The sequence below is a fragment of the Nothobranchius furzeri genome, chromosome 7 (genome assembly GCF_043380555.1).
Source record: "Nothobranchius furzeri strain GRZ-AD chromosome 7, NfurGRZ-RIMD1, whole genome shotgun sequence".
Taxonomy (NCBI): Eukaryota; Metazoa; Chordata; class Actinopteri; order Cyprinodontiformes; family Nothobranchiidae; genus Nothobranchius; species Nothobranchius furzeri.
In genome coordinates, this window is record NC_091747.1 from 51,214,490 (window position 1) to 51,233,743 (window position 19,254).

At 44.1% G+C, this 19,254-nt stretch overlaps 2 protein-coding genes across 5 annotated transcripts; both read right to left on the reverse strand.

The window, feature by feature from the left end:
* Positions 1 to 20: 20 nt before the first annotated feature.
* Positions 21 to 14,180, reverse strand: spata13 (spermatogenesis associated 13). Of its 4 annotated transcripts, none has more exons than XM_015955217.3 (13): positions 13,714 to 14,180; positions 6,373 to 7,830; positions 4,972 to 5,397; positions 3,528 to 3,672; positions 3,311 to 3,438; positions 3,015 to 3,194; positions 2,420 to 2,599; positions 2,150 to 2,329; positions 1,840 to 2,072; positions 1,422 to 1,551; positions 958 to 1,333; positions 808 to 882; positions 21 to 723 (listed from the first exon to the last, which is right to left on the reverse strand). In XM_015955217.3, exons 1-13 carry the CDS (start codon positions 13,720 to 13,722, stop codon positions 542 to 544), a joined length of 3,702 nt encoding a protein of 1,233 aa, XP_015810703.3. In that variant the 5' UTR covers positions 13,723 to 14,180; the 3' UTR covers positions 21 to 541. The 4 variants fall into 4 exon arrangements, with proteins under 4 accessions (XP_015810703.3, XP_054607148.2, XP_054607147.2 ...); XM_054751173.2 differs by lacking the exon at positions 13,714 to 14,180 and adding an exon at positions 11,661 to 11,871; XM_054751172.2 differs by lacking the exon at positions 13,714 to 14,180 and adding an exon at positions 11,646 to 11,871.
* Positions 14,181 to 15,860: 1,680 nt separating this feature from the next.
* On the reverse strand, positions 15,861 to 17,759 carry c1qtnf9 (C1q and TNF related 9). Its single transcript, XM_015955219.3, has 3 exons — positions 17,345 to 17,759; positions 17,169 to 17,231; positions 15,861 to 17,090 (listed from the first exon to the last, which is right to left on the reverse strand). Exons 1-3 carry the CDS (start codon positions 17,529 to 17,531, stop codon positions 16,318 to 16,320), a joined length of 1,023 nt encoding a protein of 340 aa, XP_015810705.1. The 5' UTR covers positions 17,532 to 17,759; the 3' UTR covers positions 15,861 to 16,317.
* Between the last annotated feature and the right edge of the window lie 1,495 nt (positions 17,760 to 19,254).

Here is a 19,254-nt window from a genome sequence, read left to right on the forward strand (position 1 = left end):
AGAATAAAAGTTCCAGATGAGACGTTTGTACAAGAGTTTTATTTACAGTGTTAACAGGTCTGTGCAGAGGTCTTTTATCCTCTGGGCGTCTTGTGCTCAGAGCTGCAGACTCAGCATCAAAAACTAAAACAGGGCCCAGCCTTTGTGAAAAAACTAAAACCATCAACGTAAAAGCAGAACATACATCGTTGTCGTCATTAAACACAAATAACAATAAACTGGAATTATTAAAACAGGATGGGTGTTTTTTTTTAATAAGCAGCATCTTTAACAAACAAAATAACACTTTTGTAATGCCCCTCCCCCTTAACTTACAGACACTTAAATGTGCAACAAAAACGAGGCACAGAGATCAAACTAACAGTGCGGACGCATGCACACACACATGCTCGCACGCACACGCACACACACACACACACACACGCACGCATGCACGCACGCACGCACGCACACACACACACACACACACACACACACACACACACACACACACACACAGTGTTCGTTGAGACTTCAGGACGTGTTTTTTATAGACGGAGAGTCATTTCCTGAAAAAGGCGTTGCGGGTGATGCTGTACAGCAGGTGGTAAGGCTTCCGTTTGGGTGGCTCGGCCAGAGAGAAGACCTGCTGCTGAGGCACGCTGGTGGGAATGGTGATGTGACGCTGCTGGATGAGGGGGAGGTTCTGGTGGTGAGGCAGGACGGAGGCGGTGTAACCAACAGCTAAAGGGTAAACGTGGAAACAAGCTCACGTTAGAAACGGAACTCAAACTGAGAAACAAATAAAAAGTCAAATATTTTTCTTACATTTGATCTTCCCATGTTTAGGTCTCCTAGCGTTAGCGATGGCCTGTTTTCTTTGTTCTTCACTGATATCGATTCCTGCATAAATAAAACACAATAAATATCTGCTGCTGCCCACTTTACCTACAGCTGTTTGGACTCTCAGACGCTCACCCATCTCCTGGTCCTCCTTGACTCGCTGCCTCTCCCTGGCGAAGGCTTGTAGCCACCTCTGCTTGTCCTGGGCCTTCCTGCAGCACAGCACACACTTGAGCTCCAGCGTGGAGGCGTGACGCAGCCGCAGGGCGTTCCTCAGGGTCAGGCCCAGCTCCGAGTCCCGCCCATCAGGCACGTCCACCACCTCCATCTGGTCCATGTCCAGCTGTCCTCGGTAGTGGAGCAGGTCTCTGCGCAGGACGTCTTTCTTGCAGTAGACCAGCTGGTGGTCGAACAGGAAGAAGCTGCGCTGCTGCATTTTACCTTGTCGGACGACTCGGGTCAGCTCGCCGGAGTGGATCAGCTCCGAGCTGCGCTCCAGAACATCTGGCCCCTTCGTGTGCGAACAAAGTCGAAACATTCAGAAAGTTGGTCAAATAAACTCAAAATTAACCTGAAAACTAGTAAAAGGTCATCCTCACCTCCCAGTGTAAAATGGCAACCTGCCAGTGGGCGATGGTGTCAATATTCTCCAGGCGTCTCTTCCTCTCGTTGATCAAACTGGCCACGTTCTTCATCGCCTCGTAGGCCTCACTGACACCAGCGTGGTCACTGCAGACAAACATGGTAACATTAGTAAATAAACAAAAGGAAACCAGTTTATTCAGAGATCCGCACACCCATCAACCAGTTTTAGTCCTTTTCAACTAATGAGTTCCCGAGACTCTTCCTGAGCATCCCTTCCGATGCAGCCAGCAGGTGAAACACTCATCTGGGATGCGGTTGCCACGGCGGATGCCACATGTGCTAAATACATGCATCAGGATATTTCTCTGCCACCATCTCCAAAGCAATGAGCTCATCTGTGGGTTTTTAGTTTGGCAGGTGAGGAAATGCTACCTGTGATCTTTGGGCGTGTACTTGAGCAGCTCCCCCAACTGTAATGGGTATTTACAGATCTTCTGGACGGGTGTGAGTAAGAAACCAGTGATGGAGATGTCAATCATCTGCTGGAGGAGACGGCAGGCCTCGAAGAAATGTTTATACTTCCCCATCTTCATGAGGCGCTGCAGCTCGGCACAGGCAGCGGGGTGAGTGTTACAGTACTCCGAGTAGATGGAGAAGCCCTCACCCTGAGAACAAACAGAAATAATCACACCGGGTCTGTTGGGCTGTTCGTGAGGAAAATCATACAAGGGTTTCATGTAACCTGCAGGAGGAAGCAGGAGCCGATTTCACTGAGATGTGGCTGCTCTTTGTTGTACTTCCTCTCCAGGTCTCTGAGGAACTGTCTCTGGAATTTGTAGATGTCTTCTATGTTGCTGAAGATCGTCTGCAGCTGCAGCTCGGTGAACATGTCGGGGTGCTTCCTGCACTGACGGATGTAACCCTGTGAAAAACATTTTTACGCTGCCTTAAGTCCTGAAAACAGTTCTGCCACTGACCAACAGGTGGTGCTACACAAAGGAGGAGTAAATACCTCACAGATGTCTTTCAGGTGTTTGATGTAGATGCGTTCGGTGTTCATGATCTCCTGGACCACGTTTGTTCTCATCTGCTCTTTGTGCTGAGCAGTGGGCGTGTCCCGGGGAGCTGGATCTTCTTGGTCTGCGACGCTCTCCACGCTTTCAGCGCTGGAGTCCTCCTGGTTCACACGGACCTGAAACACATCCAGACCCTCCTGAGTCGCGATCGGCCACAGATTCTAAAGCCTTAATACACTCTCCCTTGTTATAAAATCATCAAACAATTATTGTTCTTGAAACTTCTTTAGTTTTAAGGATAGAGAACTTTTGAGTTGGATTCATCGCCATGGTAACTGCATGTGCAGGGTTCGTCAGCGTTGATTCAGCAAGGAGCAATCATACAGCAGACGACCAGCTGCCAGTCAGCCACCCTCACCATGGTAACCACAGCCTGACTAATTAAGACTCAACCGCCAATCACTTCCCGTTACCACAGCAACCTGTGAGGCTTGAGCCCTTCAGCCCACTATTAAGAGGTTTGTTTGGAGGACTAAGATGCTGCTGGAGAGCAGACGTGTACCAGAGCCAGAGGTCAGAAAGCCCACTTACCCTCACAAAGCTGGATGGGAACCAGCCTTCCTTGTCTGCCCCCTTGCCCCACCACCAGTCCTTATGAGAGGCGTCCAGGACGCGGATGACATCCCCGGCCTTGAAGGCCAGCTCCTGCTCCTCCATAGTCACATGGTCCCAGAGAGCTTCGGCGAACACTGTGCGGCCCGAGCTTATCCACTGATCGAGATGAGCATACAATTACAGAGAGGAACAACCCGTGTCCGACATGCGGGATTAAGGTCGGACATGTGGACAAAATTAAAGTTTACGGGATTTCTGGAGGACACGTTCACCTCGTTGAGCACCGAGAGCTCCACTCCCGGCTGGAGGTAGGGTGTGACATCAGCAAGCTCATCAAAGCTGCTCTCCTCCTCCTCGCTCACGCTGTCGTCCAGCGTGGCCATGCACTCCGACACACCGTCTGTAACACACACACACACACACACACGGATATTGTCATTCCTTTCCCCCAGCATTCCCACAGATCCTGTAAACAAGTCCAGTTCTCACCGCTGAGCACCCTGTGGAGTTTCCGCCGTCCCACGCGGTCCAGTCCGATGGGGGTGCTTTGGGACAGGACAGACGGCCGAAACCGTGCAGACACTCCTTTGTAGGGGGGCACCTGGTGGGAGGGGATCGGGGGTCGTGACGAAGGCTGCAAAAACAACAGAAGAAGCGCTTTAGTTTTAGGAAGAGCCGGTGTTCTCAGCCACCTGATGAATAACCGTCAGCGGTAAGCGTTCCTGCCCAGGACTTTGAGTCGATTATTATGGGATTGTGGATCTTTGTCACAAACAGAGCTGGCAGACCATGAGAAACAGGTTGAGAGATGATCCCTGAAGCTTTTACCTTCAAATCACCCCGACTGCAAGTTTTTCCTATATAATCTGTTAATTTCATTGGAAAGTGTTAAGTGTCAGAAAATTTCACCTCCAACGGAAAAGCAAATAACCTGATATTTCACAAAATGCTTCGGAATAAAGTTTTTATCTGATTCATTCCTTTTGTTTCTGTGTTGTTTTTATTTGAATTAAAAGGAAACGTTGCTTACATTCAACACGAGCCTTTATAATTAGTTTCACTTGGATCAAGTGAAAACTCGTCATGAGTTTTATTCACAACAACCTGCTAAAACACAAACCCACAGATATCGAAACTAAAATATTCCATAAGGCCTTACGTAGGTGGAAGGTTTTTGTTGCATCAGCAACACTTTTCATCTGAATCAACCATTCCACTTACGCCAGAGCCGGCTTTGTGCCTCTTTGAGGGTAAACCAATTTCTACATCTGTTTTCTAAATGTTTCGTTACACGATAAATAAATAGAAAGAGAGAAATGATGCAGTCAAAGGCAGAATATTAGCTGGGAGAAGAGTTGTGTTAAAACAAACCCCTGTAGGGTATTTTAAATAATTCTGATTAAATTGAGCTTTAAATTAATTTTACTGAATTATATTTGAGTTTAAAACGAGTCCAAGTTCATTTTTCACTGTTTTGCCTCAACAGGAAGTGGGGACGAAAGCTCTCTGCTGCCCACAATCTTCATATTTAAGCTTAAAAACAGATTTCCTGTTTAAAACGATTCAGATCCAGTTTCTTTTCCCCACAGTTACCCTGGTGAATCAAGGCATCGTGACTCCATTGATTATGTCTTTAACTCATCAAAAGCCCCGGTAGAAGAAGTCACCTCCGAGTTCACGGGTTCACAGAGTTTGTGGAAAATTCTTTCCCAAAAGGGATGTTTTCAGTTGTGCTCCCTATAACTGAGCATTTGAAGGATTAGGTGCCATCTAAAGCTGCAGATTACAACAAAAAGATTTTAATCTGCCTCTTCCGAAACTAAGATGGTAGCCAAGAATGTAAACGGTGCTGACGTAGGGTAAATGTGAAAATAAGAACACAGATTTGAACTAAAAGTTCTGAAATAACAGATCCGAGGGCTGAAAGGCTTACGGAGGGAAGGCGGTCCTCCTTTAACCCGACATCAGCGGGGAACAGATCCACGGCTCCTATGACCGAGACAGGCCGATGTCTCGGAGCGTCCTCGTTTCTGCCACACATCTCAGGGCTGTCACCGCCCCTGTCCTTTCGCGGCGCTGTTTCAGGCATCCTTTCCTTGTCGTGCGGCTCCGCTACTTCCTCGGGGATCAGATACTTCCTGGAAACGAGCTGCGCGTAGTCAGAGATGGGCCGAGGCCTCGGGCGCCCGTTCCTTCGTCTGGCCTTGACCAAAGAGGTTTCTGCCGCTTCTGTGGGAGATGTCGGTGATGCGAGCGACTCGGGGAGACATGTTGGAGAGACGGGGGGTGGGCTGCTGGTTGCTGCCAAGACTTCCTCCTTTTGGAGAAGCGGGTTTTGTCCTCGTAGGTGTGACGACACCTGGACATAAAAGACAAAAAATGGCATTAAATAAGCAATAAAACACAACAAACTCAAATCTGGTAGAACAGCAGGATCCTTCTGATGATTATCGTTCATTTGTAAATAAAATATTGTTCCCATGGTGACCGGCTCCACATTTAACCTCAAATTGATCAAATTTAGCAACAGTAGCAACAAATGCCACTAACGTAGACGTATGTAGGCCAACACTGAGCAAATCTCACCTCTTGCTTTTCTCCATCTGGCTCAGGGCCCCGGCACACACACTGGAAAGGCACACAGAGTACCAGCGCCATTGTGACACAAAAACCCGTCAAGCTCCTATTGTTCTGAATCCAGGTAAAGCCCCGTGGTTTCTACAGTACATAAAAACCTTTTCCCAGCTTGCTGTGAAACAGGACATCAAGCCATTTAAAACCATTGTCCTAAACCTCTGCGCTGACCGTCCTGTCTCCTTGGTGGTGCTGTTAGCTGTCGTAGGCCTGGAGGAGGTCTGTACTTTGATCTCTGCTGCTACAGCTGAACTAGCTCTTTGCCTGAGTCTCCAGCAGGAACACGAGCATGCAGCAGCTTTTGCGTAAGGGGTCACTAATCATAAACAAAGCCTAATGATTAACTCTCCCTGCTCCTTCAGAGCCAGCTGGTTCCAGCATGTGACTCTGCAGCAGGAGGGTCAACCGATGTTGGACCTTGGTTTGTCTGACGGATAAGAGGACTTCGGACTTCCTATGACTTTTTTTTAGCTTACGTGCGCTATTACAGGCAGAAATCACGTCACCGTGTGAACGAGACTCAATAACCATAGATTCACAGATCAGTTTTAATTTTTAGGAGACATTTTATTGCTGGAGATGAGGATCAAGGTTATTCAAACAAAAAAAGGCCATAAAGATAAAAGAGTAAACATGTCCTCTGCCATAATGCATCATAAAAAGACAGAATATCAGATCTTTTGGCGGTTTTCTGTCTCACCTCTGTTTGAGCTTGGTGTTGAGAACTCTTACTCTGGTTCAGTGAGGCTGAAAATCCTTCAGTCATCGGTTGATGATGTCTTGTTGTAGCTAGCTGCTCATTCTGAGCTACGATCTGCTCGGCTGGCTCCAGAGGAAACGGGTCCGCCACAGCCAGATACGATGCTTCATCGTTTTCAGGATGACGGTGAACAAGAGGAGTGTGCTCGATGGGACCAACCTGGACGTTGGCGGCCGACGGTCGACGCTGTCGCTCACTGGTTCGTAGGCAAGGCACACGACGAGAATAGTCGTCATGGAGACGGCTCATGGGAGATGGAGAGGTGGGACTCGGGGAAGGACTCTGCCTGCGTCGCACAGTGAGATCAGTCATGCTGCCGATCAGCTTCAGCATGGATCCCTTGTTGTTGGCGGGGCCCCTCCGAAGGTCCACTGAAGAAGCGCTGGAGGTCCTTTGGATGTTTGGTGATAGATTAAAGAAACTGGTCCTCTGGGAGTCTTCCTGTGAAGATAGAGGTCCCGGAGATACAGCTTTGCGCCTAATGTGTATCTTAAACACTGGGAGGTTCTCGGTGCTTCTGCTCAGTCTGCTCATAACCTTCACATTAGTGTTTTCTTCTATATTCTGAGTTTGGATGCTGACTTGAGGCGTGTGATTTGGTTGTTCTGTGAAACTTGGGACATTGTTTTTTCTACTTCCTGCTCGCCTACCGTTTTCCATATCATGTAACGGGATTCTTCCAGCTCCGTACGCTCTCCTAATACTTCTGGAGAATCGGGAATTGCGAGTAGGACCGTTAATGTCAGTGTCTTCATCATCCACGTCCTCAGCATCTGAGCCGCAGTGGCTAACAGCAGGCCAGAGCTGCTCAGTAAAGTATCTGTTTGTCACATTATTTCCTTCATCGTGTGTGTGCACATCAGTGTGATCAGTGTTATTCACAGCGGAGCCATTAGGCGTTTCCATGTTGGGTAAAGGGGCGTGGTCTCCATTGCTGTTTGCTTTACTCTGAATACCTTGAAGCACAGAAGATCGGAGCTTTTTGAAAGAGTCTACGACGCCGAGCCCTGACAATCCGGTCCAAGGCTGAGGGCTGCTGCTGTCATTGTTGTGAGCGGATGTTGGACGGTCAGATGGGACGGCGCCCTTCTTCGTGTTTGAAAACAGTCTCATGATTCTTGAAGGCTGGGGTTTTCCTTCACTTTGACCTGTAACAGGGTTGGACCAGGCAGATGAGTAGACGCCGTTTAATCTGCTCTCGTCAGAGAGGCGACTCATCGGCTGCACCTGGCCACTGCATCCAGACAGTAGGTGTGGGACTGAACTCCTGTCGGCGTGACTCTGCAGTGGACAAATATCACTGAGGGGTCTGCTGCGGATCAGAGGGTCAGCTCTGGGGCTGTGGAGGCATCGGACAGGGTCTTCACTTTGGGACAAGTCTGTGTCCTTTGGTTCTGCCTGAAAGACAAAATTACAAGTTGCATTATAAAGACTTAAGGTTTATTTAAGTTAGAAATTGTGTTTCAACAAATGAGAGAAGGAGGACCACCACTGATAAACAGAAAGCTCAGCGTCCCTCAGGGGGGACAGGGACCAGAGGGCAGAAGATTTTCACTCAGAACACAATGTGTATTTGTTCTTGGTGCAGAGTTTTAACGTCGAAGGAGAGCTGAGGCCCAGGCTGGGGTGGTGGGGGTGCAAACTTCACTTTTAGGTGTGTGCGACTCAACACAGTGGCTAAAACAGCTGAGGCTTTGAAGTGCAGCTTTGTGAGCGTGACTAAGCAATGAAAATGGCTAATCCATTGTGATTAATGCAATAAATGGCCCTTTTTTCCCTCCAGATTAGACAGAAGATTAAGAGATGGTGACGGTAAGGGTTGTGTGGTCCTCAGATCATCTTCAAATCATTAAAAATCCCAATCAGAAGGGTTTTCAGAATCAAAATATATTAGAAATCAGAATTAAACTAAACTGGTTACATTTGACATGAGTTTGAATACTTTCTATAACTTTTAGATTCATAATAAATGTACTGAAGCAGGTTTTGCTGCAGACTTGTTTTCACTGAAGCCAGAAAAGCAATTCCTTTGTCTGTAACAAACAGGGACAATCTATTAGTCTAAGTATAAATAACCCTTCTGGGAGTTTACAAAGAAATCAGTGGTTATTTACAAACGTACATATCAGCAGCAGCAGCAAAACGTAGCTTTTCAAATGCATCTAGAGGTCAGATCCTGCAGGAATGTCCTAATGTTTCTCCCAAACAGCCAGGTAATTAAAAAATGTGCACCATTGTAAAGATTTATGAAGTAAAACGGCTATGACGATTTGGGGTTTTGTTCATTTTGTAAAACCGATTGTTTCTGAAATATGTTTGGTCACTTTGAGTTTCAAATGCATGCTGAACGGAACATTTTCTTCAACAGTAGTTTTCAATAGTAGGCCGATTGTTGCAACCGTAGGCTGCACAGAAACAGGCAAAGTTACTCACTCTGCATCGAATATGGCGGCGACGCTGTTATGCTCCCCAGCGCCCAATGGGCCACCTACATTTTCCTGTCTATGGTTCTCACAGTCAGGAGACAGCAGTGTGTGTCTGGGCTAGTAGAAGCTAAACATTAGCATTCGAAACTCCTCCACACGGCATAACTCATACAGACTTGTGTTTTTGGGAAGATAAAACATCAACTTTAAATTTTTACTCAAGAAAGAAGCGTGAACGGAGGCAGTAGAAGAGCTGAATTGCTGTTAGCCAATCAGAAGTGACACATTAGCATTCCATGAATAATAAAGAGTAAAAGTCCAAATCCTGCCGTTTTCCACCCCCAACCTTTTTGACTAACTTCTGCTTCCTGAAACAAGAGCACCAGAGCTTTCTCTCAGAGCATTTTCTTTTAAAAAAAAAAAAAAGAAGTAAATCAAATTTTTATGTAATAGCACCTTTTTGGCCCCCCGGAGCTTCCGTAGATTTATTTTCTCATAACCGCGACAACAACGTCACAGCACACACACGAAACAGCAACAGCAAGCGACTCCATGGCCACCGGTGAGAGTGGGAAGTTTGTTCCTAAGAAAGGAATTAAGTCATCCGTTGTTTGGAACTGGTTTGGGTTTGTTGTGACGGACGTGGAGCGTGGCACTTTTATTCCAAGAGGGTGTTCACTTACTCATTATTCATCTCAGAAATGAGGGTTACATTTGTCTTGCTTGTGATTAACTAAAAAACAAAATTAGCTTTAAGGTGCCTTCCATTTGTACTCATTGCTATTCTTAATAATTGAGGGGGAGAGATAATCAGAAAAAAATCGTAAATCTAATTAAAAAAAAAATCGGAGATTTTATTTTTAGGCTGTATCGCCCAGCCCAAGCAACCATCTTTATGACAATCATGGCCAGACTCTTATTTCATCTTACGACTTCATATGAATGTAAATATTCAGCCCTTATATTTTTCAAACTTGTTAACTAACTTTATATGTTAAGTGGGACAATTGTTGGATACGATAAAAATAATTAACATGAGAGATTTGGAGTTCAACATCATTAACTGTGAAAAACAACACATTTTATCTGTCGGTGTATTGTTTATTAACAGTGTGTTTTACTTTCTGTTTAGCATAGCTATGAAGCTATTATTAAACTATTTATTATGTTGTCAGTTATTATGTGGAAACTACATAACATGAACAACCACACAGCCACTGGTTTTTCCACCTTGACTGTGATCTGATTATAAATTTGGACGTGTTAGATCTGTTTCCTGATTAAAATCTTTGTTTACAAATTTTTAGAATACTGAAAATACATAGTAAGACAGTAATCTGAAAATGTATTGGATTTTTGTTGTAGAAATTCACTTAAAATGATTTTTCTTTAAAAAATTATATACTTTTAATATTCTAGTATGTGTGAAATGAATCAGAATTTTAAGAATGGAAATCCTAATAAAAGCATCAGAAGACAGAAAACATCCTTTTAAAGGTTTTAAAGAAGCACTTTCTCCAGTTTTTCACAGCTAACATCTGCAGGGAGTAGCTGGGTTTCTGAAACGTTTCCAGCTTTTCCCGTGGACGTTTAGCAGCAGATGAGCTTTCTCAATCAGCCGTTCCCTGGAATCTGCTGTCACTTCAACCAGCTTGCTCCATCACGCCGAACACTTATGTAAACACAGAGCCACCGCTGCCAAGCACTGCTGCTGACAGACACTAAACACCCTTCACAATGTGCAGCTTTCAAAACTATTCTGAATTGTCTTCTTGTGCTCTCTCCTCTGCAGCAGCAGAAAAAAATGGGAATCTTGTTGGGTAGCAACTGGAAAAACAGAGGATCAATAATTCCATCTGGTTTCCAAGCAGAACGACAGAAGATAGGGGAAGGAATGTCTACAGATTGGGCTGGAGTGGGTTGTTTTTGTTTAGAACACTCCCGTCTTATTGCCCCGTTCTACAACTTGCTTCATCCTTCGGTAACTTTTCTCACTGCTGCCAGAACCAACTGTCACACACCAGCTGGTGACTGCTAATTCTTGGCAGTGAATAGTAGGAACCAAGCTGAGACAGGTGTTCACCTTTTTAGACAACAATAAGATCATTTTACTTTAACTAAAGTTCTTTTCATGGTCTTTATCTGCACCGTTTTGAGTGGATCATCGCATTAGTAGCTGTGATGTTGACACATTTCCCTGATGATGGATCAACACCACGTGCTTTTAAAGGCACGTTAGAAAAAAAAAGTCAAATTGAAATCTGCTTTTTCTTTAGCTGCACTTGAAAACAGTAAGAAGCCACAGGCTCACCTGGTTGTTGACAACTGATGCTGTTATAGCTGTTGTGGTAAAATCTGGAACATATGTGTGACTTTACAAAGTACTGTAAGTCTCACTTGGTCTGCTAGAGCAGTGCTTTCTAAACGTTTCAGCTTCAGACCCACAACAGAGCAACTGTCAAGACCCCAGATGACTATGTTGCGACAATAAAAACATATTTCAGGGAATAAAGAAAAAACACTTGTGCTCATCTTCACTTAAATCCATTTATGATGGTTTAGTTTGGTTTTTATAACAGTTTTGTTCTAAATGTAGCTTCAATTTTACTTCAATTACTCTTGGTGAACCACAGTAGGGTCACGACTAGGGATGTAAGAAAATATCGATATGGTAATATATTGTGATATTTTTTCCTGCGATATTATATCGATATTCAAAAGCCGTGTATAAAAAAACTGAACATCTCGAGCTGTATTTACAGTAACATCCAGACAAACTTTACTTACATTAAAGTCACTTACAGTCCCTTACGATGTTTAACTTTCCTGTGTTGCCCACATGCCAGAGTCACTGCTCCTCTCAGCTTCCTCTTGCTAATCTGTCCAATGGAGCGGTGCACAGGAGGCCCTAGTCCAGAGTTAATTAAGAGCTCAGGGAGGAGTGCACCCCCTTCCCCACCCACATCTACACTCACACACACACACACCCACGGCAGCCAGCTGGAGCCACCATGAGATTAGACTCCCAGAGACAAGGAACAACATGCAGTCAGATACATAAACATGTACACAGCGGTGGAAAGCAGAAACGCATTCCAAAAACAGAGATACGATTAGTTAAAGCATCTTTTTTTTCCACAGAGCAGGGAGGGAAGTGTTTAAAATGACTCGACTCCCTTCCTGTTTGGGACAAGAAGTTATGCGAGGAATCATGAACGCATAGCGTGAAGCGGCCATGTGCAGATTGCATTCAGTCCTGCTTAAGGCTAGGCTAAAGCCCATTAGGATGAAATGAAACGACACTCAAATAGAAAAAAAATAAACAACCAGACAAAGAATGTTGGGGCAAAATTAGGTCTTTATATTTTCATTCTTTGGCTTAAGTCTCAGACAGACACAACCACCCTGGAGCCATTATTTCAGCCGTGACGAAGACCGTCCCATCAACAACACCAGAGTTTTACAGAACAGATTGGCTGATCCGATCACCAGCGTGTGTAAACGGGGTTTTGTGAAACTTAAACTGCATTCACAGCATGTTGAGTAAAAAGAAAAATGCTGTATTTTTCATCTTTGAGTGCATAAGTTCACATTTTCAGTTGTATAAACATCTTGCTAGATGAAGCAACACCTGACAATGGCAGGGTGCTGATATGAATCTGCATTAAAATCTTTTTCGATTGTTGAGGCCTGTTAGCTTGAAATAAAACGTGTCAGCAAGTGGAGCCTGAAGGATGTAAATCTACCCTGTGAATGCACACAAGTGGAAGTGTGCACGGCCTATTCCTCCTCCATTCCAGTAATAATCTGATTAAAGGAGCTTTACCAGTCTGTGTTTAGGACTGGTTTCATCTACATGATAACCTAATCAGGTGGCTCACTAGGTTATTTGGTGCTGATTGAGCTGCACCAAGAGCTTGTAAATAACCCCTCAGGACTTAACTGCGGGGCGACTCAGGTTATAATGTGTTTATTTTAAGACCACACATTTTCAGCCCTCTAGTGATCAGTGCAGTTTTTTTCTTTATAATAGATTAAAGAGAAGATTTCAGACTGAATCCGGGCTAGGTCAAGCTCACTTTCCCCGATAAAGTGTCATATTTGTCCATGGCCTAGTTCTTGATTAACAATCTAGCAAAGCAGAAGGAGAACAAGGAGGCACCACGCCTCTTCCTATAGAGCGTGAGAAGAACAGGTGGAGGCCAAACCAGGGAGTGCCTTCTCCTCTCACTGGGGCAGTTCCTACTCACCTGATTTGCAGAGGACTGTCACAGAGACAGACGCAGAAATCTAACACCACACAATGAACCAGGGACTGAAAACCACTGGGACCTCACTGTCATCAGCCAATGGTGTCACCCGGCTGGTGTTCACAAAAAGCATTCAAAAACCCCATGGGAAAAAGCTCATTCACTAATAAAGGCTGAATAAAGCTCAAGCCTGTAGTTGTGTGGCAATAAAAAGAGGACTTTGACCTGCTGAATGAGCTGCAAGATGTTGCACTGCCATAAAAGTTGATTTTTCTGAAGGAAGTGCTGTCAAAAAGGAAAGTATGAGAGCAAGAAGCAATAGGAAGGGATTTCTAAGCTCATAAAGAACTCGGGGCTCATTTACTTCTGCATTAATTTACTTTCTTGGGCCGTTGCGCTCTTTGTAGTTTGTTAGCCCCTCCTTCACCACCTCCCTGCACTGCCTGGCATCTCCCACATCACTATAACAACCACGGCTGTAACGCACCACCATAACACCCCCCCGTCTCGTTTCAAATTCTAAAGAAGGAAAAAATCACTGCAGACGTGTTTTTTGATCAGGAGAAATACGTAATCAGTGAAAGTGTCGAAACAGTCAGACTCACCCAGCTCATAGTCGCAACTGTTTTCCTCCTGAGCGTTTTTCTCACACCAGTTTAGCAGCTGCTTTGCTATTCATCCATGCCGAAGCATCGTGTCCTCCAGCGGCTCGCTGCCTCGACCTTGTCGCCTTTACGCAAACGCATGTCGGGCTCAGGAACGCCCGACAAGTGGCTCTTCTTGCTCGTCGCCCCGCAACATACTACAACAAACGGCTCGCGCTGACTCCAGCTAGCTCCTCGAGCTCACTGATAAACTTCTCCTGAGTTGCATAAGCGCCTGCGCGGCTTCTTATTTCACTTTCGGGAACCGGTAAAACTCGTCGGTAGTCAAGCTAAACCGTGAATCAGACGGTGTGTGCCGACATTAGCCAAGAGCCGCTTGTTATTTTGTGAAGAAGTACCGCAACAATAGGTCTTTCTTGGAAGATTGAACTGGAGAGCATCACTAGTGCACTTGTTGCAGTGTTCACCGGGGGCGGGGCTTCGGGAGGTTGCGATGGAGGTTACTGGTTGACCAGAACGTGACCACACAGCTAACAACCAATCGAAATGCGGGAAATGAAGCCCGAAATTCTAAACCACGCCCATCTACAAGGTTCTTCAATGATTGAAAAAAATAAATACTGTAGAAGGTTGTGCTGTGGCAAGCTTTTATAAGACACTCCAGTGCCCACACATTTACTTTTGTAGAAACATTTCCTGCTGGTCAATATTAAATTCTTACTGGCCAGATGGGAAATCAAGTATTTATAAAGTTGATAAACAAAGTTTTTATTATGATCAGCATCAAACTATTATATTATATATAACCCATTATTGCCTGTAGTAAAGACCAATAGCATGTTTTATTAAATGTTTCAATATTTAATTATTTTTGAATGAGTTAGTTTCATTTTAACATGTAATTATATTACAATATAACAGTAATAAACAAACAGAATTTACCCTTGCCATCTGTGGAGCTTCCACCACAGGGCAGTTGACGTATTTAGGATTGGAAATCACAGTTTTTTTATGACGGTACTAAACACACACACACACACACACACACACACACACACACACACACACACACACACACACACACACACACACACACAAATAAATAAATATATATATATATATATATATATATATATATATATATATATATATTTATATATATACACACACACACACCCACACATATGTATATATAGAAATATATGATAAAAGCTAACGGTGTGTGTGTGTGTGTGTGTGTGTGTGTGTGTGTGTTTCAGATGTACACCACATCCGTTCCAGATGAGATTTATCTACTTGTAGATGTCTAGAACTGCTAAATGAATGAGAAATTTTCAATCATTAGTAACAGGATTTGATGTTAAACTGTTTAATGGTTTGGTTGTGGATTGGATGACTGGCATTTTTAAATGCTCAAGTGTTCTAGCCTAGAAATCCATCCTTTATACGTGAACATATAATCTGGCCACGACTCATTGACAGCTCTCATTTGTGGGGCGGGCTCTACGGTTGTCTTTCAAACTGTCTCTACATGCTATTGGACAACAAACTATGTGATGTACTCACATCCTTTTTCTAAATATAGGACTTAAGTACTTCTGTCTGTTCTTGACTGAAAGAAAACCCCATGTCTACATAGTCTAAAGTTGATGCCAAACCCATTTCAAACAAGCCACCACCATCTTAGTTTTGCTCAGTCGCACTAACATCCAGCCCACCAAACTGATAGAGCACTGTCATTGGGCCATTATACCAACAGAGCGCTGTGATTGGCCAGCTATCAAACTGGCTGGGGCTGCAGTGCGGAGGTTCCAGTGGAGCGTGGCTAAACCATCATGCTGAGCAAAATCATTTTGTTTCGGTAACTGACGGTCTAGGTTTCTAGACTACAAATGTTCTGTTAAATAAGACAAAATTGAGTGACGGATGTAAAATTTAAAAACATTCTGTTCAACTATCACATGAGAAGTTGACTTTCAAAAAAAACCTGCAACTACACCTTTTCTCTTAGAGAGGACAGAAAAAGACTGGGCATTCCAGTTGGTGTTGCACTGGCTTCCTCATGTCAGATCAGTGAATCATGGTAATAGAATTAATGTTGTTAGTATTTCTGCTCTGTGGCCAACCCCAAATACCAGAAAAAGATAAAAAGGTGACTAAATGCTCTTTACTGTAAGACACCAAACAAGGAAGACGAAGGTTACAGTCCAGATTGAGTCTTTGAATATTTCCTTTTCATTTGATCAAATAACATTTCACATCTGACATGCTCGTGCTCACAATCACTCCTGCCCAAAGCAGCATGAGCAGCGTGTTCTGTTCCTTGTAGGTTTATGTTATCTCCTATAAACAAACTGATTCACTGCATTGTCTGAAAAGCATTGTATTGGCTTCCTTTGTCAAACTACCTTTAAAGAGAATGTGACTTATCTCTCTTCATATTTGCAAACCCACAAATGAATCATGCATTTAGTTTGTCTTTGCAGCGATGGTGCCCTGCTGGGTTCAGTGAGCACCATGGGGCTGAAACTATTTCTGAAACAGAAAACATTTTTTCTTCAATAATTGTAGCATTTTTCTAAGATGCTAATAATTATTGAGCCTTTACTCAGCTCCAAAGATAATGAACCCAGAGAAGGTTGTGTCATCATCTTCATCAGCAAAGAGTCCATTGGAGAGTTCTCCCCCAGCCACCTGAAGCCACACCCTGTCCCCCACCTCCAGGTGCAGCACAGCGCCCCCTGCAGCCTGATCCTCACTGTTCTGGTAGTTATCCGTGGTGTGGATGATTCGAGCCCCATTCTTCACCAGAGCTACTTTCACGTTCCTGGAGAAGACGGTGATGTGGTAGGTGAAGTAGTAGGCTCCTGCCACAGAGCAGGTGAATCTCCCTGTTTGTGGGTCGTAGTGATTTTGCAAGTTGTAAATGATCTTGCTGAACCGGATCGGCGTGTTGGCTGCTGGAAGTTTAGTTTGTGCCGTGAGCCCCACAGAAAAGGCGCTTTTGGGGATGACAGGTGATTCTCCCTTGTCACCCGAGTCACCCTTCTCTCCTCGAGCCCCTCGTTCTCCACGGTAACCAATGCTTCCTTTGTAGCCTGGAACACCAATATCTCCCTTAGGGCCTTGCTTGCCAGGGGGTCCTAAAGGTCCCTGAATACCTCTGTCACCTCGAAGACCGATCTCCCCCTTTGGGCCTTCTGGTCCAGGAGGCCCCAGATCTCCAGTAGGTCCTTGTGGTCCTGGTAGTCCCAGCTCCCCCTTATCTCCTTTCAGGCCAATAGGCCCTTGCACACCTTGTGGTCCCATTTTCCCCGGAGGTCCCCGTTCTCCATTATCTCCCCTCTTTCCTTTTGGCCCTAGTAAGCCAGTTGCACCTGTATTTTACAATTCAGAGTATGAAAAGACTTAAAAACTAATGAAAGTAATTTTCACTTCACACTCAAGATACATACCAGTGTCTCCTTTGTCTCCCTTGAGGCCATTATTACCAGCTGTTCCTGCTGGGCCAACTTCACCTTTCCATAAATAGCAACAATGCTGTTACAAGTTTTGTAGCTGATATTTAAAACACACAAAAGCATGGGCAGAGTCTATTCTAAGTAGTTAAAAAGGCTTCATTTAATCTTACCCTGATCCCCTTTGTCACCCCTGAGTCCATCTCGGCCATCTCTGCCAGGCGTACCGTTGTGACCGGGATCCCCTGGTATACCCGGGTATCCACACACACAGCCCTTACTCCCAGTCACCTCCTCTGCAACACATCTGACAGCCAAGAGCACGAGCAGCAGAGAAAGTACAAACCTAGCCTGAGACATCACGACAACTGTACTTTCAGATTTTTAGAACTCAGCGTACAGTTACCTCCCATTACCACGAACTGGACGGGAGATTTAGACAGCAAGCTGCAGAAGTCTTCTCATTGGTCAGTGTTTTTGGTTTACTTATTGACTCGACTCCATCGGTTATGCATAGCCTGTGCCCCTTTAGATGCTTCACCAGTTGAGCAGAGGCTAATAATAAGCTCAGGATAAGAGGTGCACATAGTTTCACATGAGCGGTCTTCCTTCACAATGTAGAAAACGTAACCTTAAGCCAAGGCTATTCAATTCTGGGACTTGAGGGTCGGTATCCAGCACATTTTCATTTCAACCCTGCTTTAACACACCTGATTTCAATTAGTGGGTGATTAACAGGCTTCTGTAGAGCCTGATGAGCTGCTGTACAGGTGATTCAACCAGTGAATCAAGTGTGTTGTACCAGATAAACCACTAAAACGTGCTGTATACTGGCCCTCAAGGCCTGGACTTGAATAGTCCTGCCTTAAGCATACAATTTAGTGAAATAATTCCAAAACAGTCTAACTTCTTAATCATATTAGAAAGATGATTAAAATTAAACTTATTTTATTCTCAGTCAGCTGCAGGGTTTGTCAATTTTTCTTCTTTCAAAATAAAGGAAGGAGTGACGTAGCTACTGTTTACCATCAGTGTGTGTGGGTTGCTGTGTCTCCTGCGAGCTAATGCTGCAGTGCCGGAATTTGTAATTCGATTACGACCGGAAAAAAGCTCCAAAGTTGTTCAAAGAACTGAAGCCAGTAAGCAGCCACAGCTTCTTTTTGATTTACCCTATTATTGGGTAAAGAAGGCTAGAGGCTAATGTTGAGCTAACGTTGAGCTAACAATGCTAATGGTAAATTAGAAGCGAATAGTCAGCTAGAAAATACCTCAAGCTACTTTTTATATGATCAACAACTTGATATTACAGTTAAATGTATGTGTGAGGTGAATGAGTCAAATGTGTCATTTTACTTTAAGTAAAACTTAAGGAAGTTACTTCCTTAAACAACACTTCCTCGTTGCCAGAGGCAACCGTAATAAGTGTAGTAAGGGCTCCCTACAACAAAACACCCAAGTGTACTAGCACCTGCTATAACAATGTATTTATCTACTGATCGACTTACTGTGTATGACTCATCTTTACTTGTTATCTAGAATCTTCTGGTGCTGATCCGTAACTGGCAACAGCCATGAGTGAAACTCATGGAATAGGAGTGAGAGGGAGATTGCAGTAACTAGATGTGACCACAGGGCGTCATCTTACTTTATTCTTACACACTGCACCTTTAAACACTTTGAATTAATGACCTTTTTGGGCGTCTAAGCTAATGTATGAATTGACCTGTAATTTAAAGGTTCACTCCTGATGAAGTTGTTTTGATCGCATGAAGCTATTGTTAAATGTGAACTCATGCAAGATTGTTTTATTTTCTTTAATATCGACCATAAAACAAAGCAATGAATGACCTCATAAGATGGCTTCCAGACATTTGGAATTCCCAAAAATACTCCTGCTTACATCAACGGCAAAATCCTTCTCCTTTCTTCTAAACCAAAGCTTTTTGTTCATTTGGAATATTCAGGCTAAACATTTTAATTATATGTCAACACAAAAACACACACAAAGCTTTAAAACGAGACACTAGCTTGATCAATAAATGCTTGTAGAATTCCACAAATAAATGAAAGGACAAAATAAAAA

Excerpts from the sequence above, each read along its gene's own strand:
- spata13 (XM_015955217.3), bottom strand. Across the intron at positions 3,195-3,310 it reads AGCTCTCGGTGCTCAACGAG|TGGATAAGCTCGGGCCGCAC; the intron begins GTGAACGTGTCC and ends CATCTCGATCAG. Across the intron at positions 2,330-2,419 it reads ACCTGAAAGACATCTGTGAG|GGTTACATCCGTCAGTGCAG; the intron begins GTATTTACTCCT and ends TGTTTTTCACAG.
- c1qtnf9 (XM_015955219.3), bottom strand. The coding sequence starts at position 17,531 with ATGTCTCAGGCTAGGTTTGTACTTTCTCTGCTGCTCGTGCTCTTGGCT. Across the intron at positions 17,232-17,344 it reads GGGTGACAAAGGGGATCAGG|GTGAAGTTGGCCCAGCAGGA; the intron begins GTAAGATTAAAT and ends ATTTATGGAAAG. Across the intron at positions 17,091-17,168 it reads GGGAGACAAAGGAGACACTG|GTGCAACTGGCTTACTAGGG; the intron begins GTATGTATCTTG and ends TGTAAAATACAG.